Source organism: Coptis chinensis, chromosome 8, assembly GCF_015680905.1.
Source record: "Coptis chinensis isolate HL-2020 chromosome 8, ASM1568090v1, whole genome shotgun sequence".
Lineage (NCBI taxonomy): Eukaryota > Viridiplantae > Streptophyta > Magnoliopsida > Ranunculales > Ranunculaceae > Coptis > Coptis chinensis.
This window is the reverse complement of record NC_141463.1, coordinates 19,425,971-19,434,157: the sequence shown is the minus strand read 5'-3', so window position 1 is coordinate 19,434,157 and position 8,187 is coordinate 19,425,971. Positions and strand designations below refer to the sequence as shown.

The 8,187-nt window shown below is 38.1% G+C and overlaps 2 protein-coding genes and 1 pseudogene across 4 annotated transcripts; all 3 read left to right on the top strand.

Annotated features, from left to right (window-relative positions):
* Positions 1-1,857: 1,857 nt before the first annotated feature.
* Positions 1,858-4,593, top strand: LOC147480383 (CLIP-associated protein-like). Of its 2 annotated transcripts, XM_086580732.1 has the most exons (6): positions 1,863-2,182; positions 2,465-2,514; positions 2,602-2,700; positions 2,931-3,905; positions 4,041-4,142; positions 4,304-4,593. In XM_086580732.1, exons 4-6 carry the CDS (start codon positions 3,438-3,440, stop codon positions 4,322-4,324), a joined length of 591 nt encoding a protein of 196 aa, XP_086436858.1. In that variant the 5' UTR covers positions 1,863-2,182; positions 2,465-2,514; positions 2,602-2,700; positions 2,931-3,437; the 3' UTR covers positions 4,325-4,593. The 2 variants fall into 2 exon arrangements, 1 of the variants encoding a protein (XP_086436858.1); XR_015206219.1 differs by having other exon boundaries at positions 1,858-2,182; positions 2,446-2,514; positions 4,041-4,593.
* Positions 4,594-4,612: 19 nt separating this feature from the next.
* LOC147480382 (peptidyl-prolyl cis-trans isomerase FKBP62-like) lies at positions 4,613-5,303 on the top strand. Its single transcript, XM_086578633.1, has 4 exons — positions 4,613-4,624; positions 4,707-4,782; positions 4,855-5,078; positions 5,124-5,303. Exons 1-4 carry the CDS (start codon positions 4,613-4,615, stop codon positions 5,301-5,303), a joined length of 492 nt encoding a protein of 163 aa, XP_086434759.1.
* Positions 5,254-7,558, top strand: LOC147480381 (uncharacterized; annotated as a pseudogene). The gene is made up of 4 exons (XR_015205425.1): positions 5,254-5,677; positions 5,753-6,107; positions 6,188-6,389; positions 7,249-7,558. The product of XR_015205425.1 is annotated as an uncharacterized LOC147480381 (transcript).
* The last annotated feature ends 629 nt before the right edge of the window (positions 7,559-8,187 follow it).

Below are 8,187 nucleotides of genomic sequence, written 5' to 3'. Positions count from 1 at the left end.
TTGGAAGATGCGAAGTCGAGTCTAACTGACTTTTCGACCATAGTTCCATCGGGTGACACTAAGACGAGCCCGATGTCACTCCCTCCAGGGTTGCTAGAGCCATCTACAAAGAGAGACCAGATTGATTTGATACATTCCTTTGCGTCTGCGAGCTCCATTTCTGGTTCCCAATGTGGGTCATTGACAGGGAAATCTACTAGGAAGTCGGCGACGACTTGACCTTTCTGAGAAGTTCGAGGTACAAACTCCATGTGGTGTTCGCTGAGCTCTTCGGCCCATACTGCCATACGAGTAGTCTTGTTTCCTTTGTGGAAGATCTTCTTCAAGGGGAGGTCGGTCAGTACTTTGATCGGATGTGCTTGAAAGTACGGCCTGAATTTTCTTGCCGAATACAACAAAGCAAGTACGGCTCTTTCAAGGAAAGAATAATTCCTTTCAACTGGCGTGAGCATCTTACTTGTAAAGTAGATCGGTTTTTCTGAGTTGTTCTCCTCTTTGAAGAGAACTGAGCTGATGGCGAAGTCTGATACTGCCAAATATAGCCCCAGTGTCTCTCCATCTATTGGTTTGGCTAAGACGGGAGGTGTGGTGAGGTATTCTTTGAGAGTGACGAATGCTTGGTCGCATTGATTGTTCCATGAGAACTGCTCGCCTCTTTTGAGGAGTTGTAGGAACGGTCAGCACTTGTCTGATGCCCTGGATATGAATCGGTTGAGTGCAGCGACCATGCCTGACAGCTTCTGTATCTGTTTCTTTGTCTGTGGATCGGGCATGTCTAAGAACGCTCGAATTTGATCTGGATTCGCTTCGATCACTCGTTGTGACACCTGGTATCCTAGAAACTTCTCGGAGGACGCTCCAAAGAGGCATTTCTCTGGGTTCAGCCTTATTCGAGTTCGGCGTAATCTGGAGAATGCTTGCTCAAGGTGAGTGAGGTGGTCGCCTGCTTTCTTACTTTTGACGACCATGTCGTCGATGTAAACCTCCATGGTATCTCCTAACATGTCCTGGAACATGTCAGTTACCAGACGTTGATACGTCGCGCCAGCATTCTTAAGACCGAACGGGAGAACGTTGTAGCAATAAATTCCTTGCTCAGTAATGAACGAGGTCTTCTCTTGATCCTCCTCAGCGAGTGGGATTTGGTCGTATCCGCTGTATGCGTCCATGAAGGAGAGAAGTTCATGACCATAGGTTTGGTCGACAAGTCGGTCAATGCGAGGTAGGGGAAAACTATCTTTTGGTGTTTCCTGATTGACATTCGTGAAATCGACACATAGGTGAACTGTTCCATTCTTTTTGGGGACCACGACGATGTTGGCGATCCAGTCTGGATAGTCCACTTTTCTGATGAAACCGACTTGCTTGAGTTTGTCGACCTAGTCATTAATGACTTTCTGAAACCGCAGGGATAATCGGCGAGGTCGTTGGCAAACTGGTCTAGCATTGGGGTTTACATTTAATCTATGACATGCTACATTGGGATCTATTTCGGGTACGTCGATATACGACCAAGCGAAAACATCTTTATTCATGGCCAAAAAGTTTGCAAGTTGGGCTTTGAGTGTAGGGTCAAGGTTAGCCCCACTACACCATAATAGGATATTTGCAACACGCACCTTTTTTGCTTTGCAACGCTTATTTACCGTTAGTAAATTGCCAACGCTAAATAAGCGTTGGCAATGTTGTAAAGCGTTGGTTTATTTGAGTGAATTTCCGGAATTAATTGCTAACGCTTAAAAAGCGTTGGAGAACAACTTCGAAATTTCAAAAATAGGGAAACAAAAAAGAAATCACCGTCGGTATGTCAAAATAGAAAACCCTCTCTTTCTCTCTCACAGCCGCTGGGTTAGGTTAGGGTTTTTTTATCCTTACTGGTGACCCTTGTCCCTCTTTCTGTCCTTCAACCCCTCCTCTTTCTGAAAAGCACAAATTATCAAAAACAAAGAACCCAAAACAAAATAGACCTAACTATTTTCTCTCTTTTCCAAACTAAACTAGGCGGCTGTAATCTCAAAACCCTTTTTCATACCTTTTACCGAAAGCAAAAGATTTCAACATTGTCTTTTTTCCTTCTAAAAATTCATTTAATTTGAAGTGGAGATTCCTCATTGTTTTGGTGTTGTAATGGCAGTCGGTGGAGAGCTTTCCAGCCGAAATTTCTACTACTTTATCGGTTCAGGTATTTGAATCTCGAATTTTACATTTCTTTGCTATATGTTTGTCTCATGTGTAGAATTTCATAGAATAAGGCGATGCAATTTTTTACTTGAGTTTAAATGTTGAAAGCAAGTTGCTTTAAATTTTGGATTTTAGAATTTTGATGAACTTGAGTTGAATTTGCAGATGTACTTAGAATGTTTGGATAAATGTTTATATATGGGACTTATTGCATCTGTTTTCTGGGCAATTATTTTATGTTTGATAATGCATGTTGGTAAATAGTCAAACTCATGTGTTCAAGGAACTGTGTTTCTGAAGATGATGAGCTATTTGAGTTCAAGATGGATGAAGGTAATTTTTCACGTCGCTGGATTTGGCATGCTTTCTTTGTTATCATGATTAAACTTGATACTGAAGTGTAGTCTTTACATTTTGCAGAGCAAGTTATTGATGGACTTGATAGATTCAACACCGAGTCTCAGCTACGTATTTCTCCTGAGCCAGACATGCACTTTGATGAAGTTCCTAAAACCCTAAGTACAAATGCTATATCTGATTTTGATGGGAAAAACTTGAGGAATATTTTTTGTTTTGTTAACATCTTATATTTTGGTCCTAAAGCTTTTCATTCATTTATTTTCCTTTTGCATGTGGGTTTTTTTTTAACACATTTTATCCAGAAAAATTAGTTAGAAATAAAGATCCTGATGATTTAAGGTGAATTCATCAGTTAGGTGCAGTGGTTTAATAACATCCGATCTTATCAGTGCTCAGGTTCATGCTTCCAAAGATCCCAGCAAGTTTTCCTACCGCAGCAGCCTGTCAACTGAGCCTTTTTCATCATATACTACCAAGAGAACTTCTGAGAGACTGCAGGATGGGAGTCACATCGAAGAAAATACTGATATGAGGATCAACAGATGATATTTGAACACACATACGGACAGGCAGTATCTAAACACACCTTATAAAGATCCTTGTTTCAGGGATTCACAAAACAATTTTATCCCCAATTTCTAGAGGCTGCTTTTGAGAAAACATGTGACTGGATGGGTATCTGCTAATAGTAGAAATAGTTTTGATGATAGCCAACTTGCACTTGGTGAAATGCCAAGTTACATGGAGGGTCCACTGTCTCTTGGTGATGCTTTGATGGAGTGTTTGAGATCTAGTTTAACTGGTCTGCCAGAGTTCCTGCTTTTAATTATCCCCGGACTTTGCTGCAGCAAGGACTAAAAGGTGTCCAAGAAATTACACAGAGTTTCGAGAAGGTTATGAAGTTGTTTTTCAAACACTTAGATGATCCTCACCATAAAGTTGCACAAGCAGCTCTTTTAACACTTGCTGAGATGATTCCTTCTTGCAGAAAGCCTTTTGAAAGTTATATCGAGAGGATCCTGCCTCATGTTTTTTCAAGGTTAATTGACCAAAAAGAGTTAGTTTGCCAGTCTTTCTCAACAACTCTAGAAACTGTGAGTAAGACCTATGGTATAGATTCTCTCCTTTCGGCTTTGCTTCGTTTTCTTGATGATCAACGTTCACTTAAGGCTAAGTTGGCTGTTATTGAGTTTGCTATCAACTCCTTCAACAAGAACTCAATAATTTTTGAAGGTTCTGGTCACAGTGGCATCCTGAAATTGTGGCTTGCTAAGTTGGCTCCTTTGGCCCATGAGAAGCTAACAGTTTCCAAGACCAGTTCCACTCCAGACGTAGGGGCTATCATCCCTCAAATTCTGCATCAGGTAAAACCTGAAAAAATGAAGCTGAAAATATACTTAGAGAAATACTTTTTTTCTCTCTTGTACATGAGAATATGTGAAACTCCTCACTTGTTTGGAAAACCCCTTTCTGAAATCATGTTTTGTATTTATGTGCAGATTAGCAATGGCAGCGATGAGAATGAAAGTGTAAGCAAGCGTGTTGCACTTCAGCAGCTAATTGATCTTTCAATGGCTAATGATCAATTAGTCTGGAGCAAGGTACCATTTCCTTGCATTCATGGTTTTATGGCAGTTCTTTTTTTTTACCAGTCTTCTATTCAATGCATTTTTTTTCCTGTTTCGGTTCTTTCTTTCTTTTTCATCCGAAATCTTCAATGCTTGAGTTCATTACTTCTGTTTTCCCTTCATAATCTCTATAGGCAAAATTGAATCCTGTGTAGAAGATAGACATTCACTCGTCATGTGTCTGTTGTTGGTGCTTAGAGGAATTTACTTCATTGTGTTAAAGATATCCCCATTCCAAATACCTAATGATTTCTGCTCCAGAATTAATATCTTTGAAGCTTCTTACGACTGGCGAGATATTATTGAGATATCTTTGAATCCATTATTGGCGTCGCAAAGCTTAGTTACATGTGATCATGAAACCTCATCCCCTTAAGGACAGATATAAAACATATTGGTACGCGATTATATTACAGTTGAAACAATATAATATATTTGTACAAATGACTTTAGAGGTTCTTAAATGCATTGGGAAATTTATTTTATTTATTTTTTCAATTAATAATAAAGCTTAATATTATCTCATTTGTCCGACAGTTGAAACTTATTGGGAAATTGCAAGATGGAACTGTGTTTCAAGATGATGAGCTATTTGAGTTCAAGATGGATGAAGGTAATTTTTCACGTCATTTGGATTTGGCATGCTTTCTTTGTTATCATGATTAAACTTGATAATGAAGTGTAGTCTTTACATTTTGCGAGCAAGTTATTGATGGACTTGATAGAGCTGTCATGACAATGAAGAAAGGGGAGGTTGTAAAGTCGACTATTGTTCTAGAATATGGTTTCGGTTCATCTGAATTCAAGCAAGAATTGGCTGTTGTTACCCCGAATTCAACTATGAAGTTGAGCTTGAATCCTTTGTCAAGGTATCTTCAGTGTGGTTTCTTTTTGTACGGCTCTTGCATTGTGCTTGGTATGAGTGAGTTCAAAATTTTCCTTTTCTTTCAATAGGAAAGAGAATTGTGGGACAAGAACACACCTGAGAAAATTGAAGCCGCTGGTAAGAAGAAAGAGGAAGGAAATGATGCATTCAAAGCTGGAAAATATGCTATGGCGACTGAAAATCAAGGTGTCCTACTGAGTTTGTATTTCCCCCAATCTGTCCTAGAGATTTTCTCTCTGGTGTATTAATCTATGGTCAATTGTGTGGTGGGAAACATGCCATTAGATTCAAAGCAGCAGATTAATTCATAGCTGTTGATTTATTCACGTGCACTACACGTGTTAAGGGCAATTGTGGTTTTACGAAAATCAAGACGAATAGTAGGACCAAAATGCAAAAATCCCAAATTTCGAGTTGTGCAAACTCAGTAGTAGTTAAAGTAGATGGTTCTCTGGTGTGAGTTCATTGAGATACGCACTGTCCGCTGCATCAGCAGCGTTCAGCCATTCACCTGTAAAACTGCTACTCTCATTTTCTTTTCCTTTTCTATGTGCTAATTATTATTACAGGTAGCTTATTATAATGGCTGTTAGAGATCCTTCACCACCTTTACAGATTCTAGGTACTTACTAACCTTTGCCCACATGGCCCCACATCTCTTTGAATAAATAAACAATCTTTTGTTATAAATGTACAGCCCGAGAACCTGACGGCTTCTGTCTCTGGACTGGACTCCCGTTTAACAATGGTCAACCAAGTATGAAGCTTGAAAAAGTTCATTGCTCCAATTCAAAGTTCAGTGAAGATGGTTCTACACTTATGGTCATCAAACCTGACTCTACGATTGGCCTATATGATTGCACCACTTACTCTGAGATTAGATCCTTTGCAATCCCCAATGCTCTTTGCAGCTACTTTATCTCCACGTGGGACTTATCTACAAACTTTTCAGAAATCCTCCACACCACAGGAAAAGAATTTGGTCTTGTGGAACATTCACACTGGTACTCTGTTTATCAATTGTTTGAGAAAAACATGTCTAAAACTACATGGTAACTTTTTTTCGACAACTATTTTATACTCACTTTTGACTAAGCGAGGTGTGTTTATATTAATTAGTTTGATTGTACAAGCCCTCTATCCAATTTAGCTCGGACGAAGATGTTTGCGGTCGGCTTGCAACAAATGAGATCTGATTTTTTGATAATGGGGATTTTTCAAAAGGTTTCACTTATCGCCTTAGAATCCCCGCATAGCTGCTTTGTAGAGCTTTCTAAGGCACCGGGTCATATGTTGCGGCGTTTGTTGCGAGAATCCAAGGTTTGTTTTCTTTTGTCCAAATGTATCCTGCCGAAAGTGGTTTATGTTACTTGGTAAAGTTGAAAACTAGGTTGTCTTTGAAGACAGAGTTTGTGGACATGCATACATTTTCTTTTGTCAAATTCATAGATACGTTTATAATATAATTTTGTATTAGAAAACACCTAAATGTTAAGCATTTCAATACGGGATGAATTCGGGAAACACAAATAGCTAAGTTACATTGAGACGGATAGGTGTAATCAGATCGAACACGGATCTGAAGTGTTTGACACGGTGAAATATCAAAATTGTATCCGACATGGATTGTTTTCAAATTATGGCGTGTCCATGTAACATAGATAAATAGGTAGTACTTTGGATAGTACATCTGAATCTTTGATAAACTTTGAGTACATGAGTTTAACTGGAATATCTAAATTACCCGATGGCTACAAAATGGTTTGATTTTAGGGCTGATTGTACGGATGAATATTCATGGGTAAATCCCACTTTCTAGTTAGGATTTTACGCAAGAGAGGAAGTTCCCTTTTGCTTTTCACTCTCCTATGGCCTCCTTGCATGAGTTCTCCCATGAAAATTCACCTATTAAAGTTCTTGACGGGGAATATATAGTACATATGCTTCACATCTAATGAAAAATTTCTATTACAAACTCGGTTATACACCTGAAAATTTCCCATGCATTTAAACACACCTTTTGTTCCATTTATAAATTAACTACCATGTAGTTAGGTCTCATGAATGAGTGCAAATGCCAATTTTATGTTGGAATATGTTGGTTTCCACCTTAGAAGATAACAATAATAGTTAACATGCTAAAGTTTTTCTTAAACTCAATGTTTTGGTCCAATAGGGGATTTCCCGCCAAAGATTCAAATATTTTCATGTGCAAAGGATGAACAAGCTCAAGCCGTTGCTTTCGACGGGGTTTTTCCGGTGCTCCCAAAGTGCAAATGAGCTGGAATTATGGTTCTAGTGGACTCCTTGTCGAAGCACAATCGGGACGTTGATAAAACTAACCGAGAGTTACTACGGAGAATCAAAAGTGAACTACTTGACAACCGATGGAGCTCACGAAGGGCTTGTGTCTCATTATGTTTTGAGTTCACTTTGTAAGATCAAGTATTCTACTTTATGGTCCGAAAGTGGGACTACTTATTTTAAACTTTTGGCGTGGTAAAGAAGGGCCTGCTCATGATGTTCGATGGTCTTCCACGGGTTCAGAATTTTTGTTGTTTATGGGTGTATCCTTTTCTCGCCTCCTACTTTGACAAGTGCTTTTTTTTCAGAAGTGTAACAAAAGAAGGAAAGTTAAAGATGCATCGATCATCTTGTCGATGAACTTTTTTATATACAATTTATAGTGCATGTAGTTGTCAACTTATTGTATTCTATATTGCTAAGATACATTATTTATGCATTTCTAGACATGCATATGAATATATCTGGATATATATCCATAATAAAGAAAATGGATACATATAACTTACTAAGTTAATGTAATGTAAATTGGATTGTCAAATACTGGAGATAGATACATAAAATATTATTTTCTTATTATTTTCTGTTAGAACTTATATTGGAAGCCTATACAGATCAAAAGAAAAAAGAAGACTATTTAAATTTATTTTTGTTATTTACTTTTTTTGATTGAGAGGAAGTTATACATGTTTAAAAAGTTATGTTCAAGTATGTGCGCTGTTATGTTTCATCATGTGTTTACGCTCTATTTGGGATCCTTATAACTTGTAACTTTCATATAATAGCATATATAAAATTTTTTTTTCAATTTTTTTTTTTACTAATGAA

What these genes read in the sequence shown, in the direction of transcription:
- LOC147480382 (XM_086578633.1), top strand. An exon ending in TGAGTTCAAGATGGATGAAG is followed by an intron (nt 4,783 to 4,854) that starts GTAATTTTTCAC and finishes AATGAAGTGTAG; the next exon opens with TCTTTACATTTTGCGAGCAA. An exon ending in TTTTGTACGGCTCTTGCATT is followed by an intron (nt 5,079 to 5,123) that starts GTGCTTGGTATG and finishes TTCTTTCAATAG; the next exon opens with GAAAGAGAATTGTGGGACAA.
- LOC147480383 (XM_086580732.1), top strand. Translation starts at nt 3,438, where the DNA reads ATGAAGTTGTTTTTCAAACACTTAGATGATCCTCACCATAAAGTTGCA. An exon ending in TCCCTCAAATTCTGCATCAG is followed by an intron (nt 3,906 to 4,040) that starts GTAAAACCTGAA and finishes ATTTATGTGCAG; the next exon opens with ATTAGCAATGGCAGCGATGA. An exon ending in ATCAATTAGTCTGGAGCAAG is followed by an intron (nt 4,143 to 4,303) that starts GTACCATTTCCT and finishes TAATCTCTATAG; the next exon opens with GCAAAATTGAATCCTGTGTA.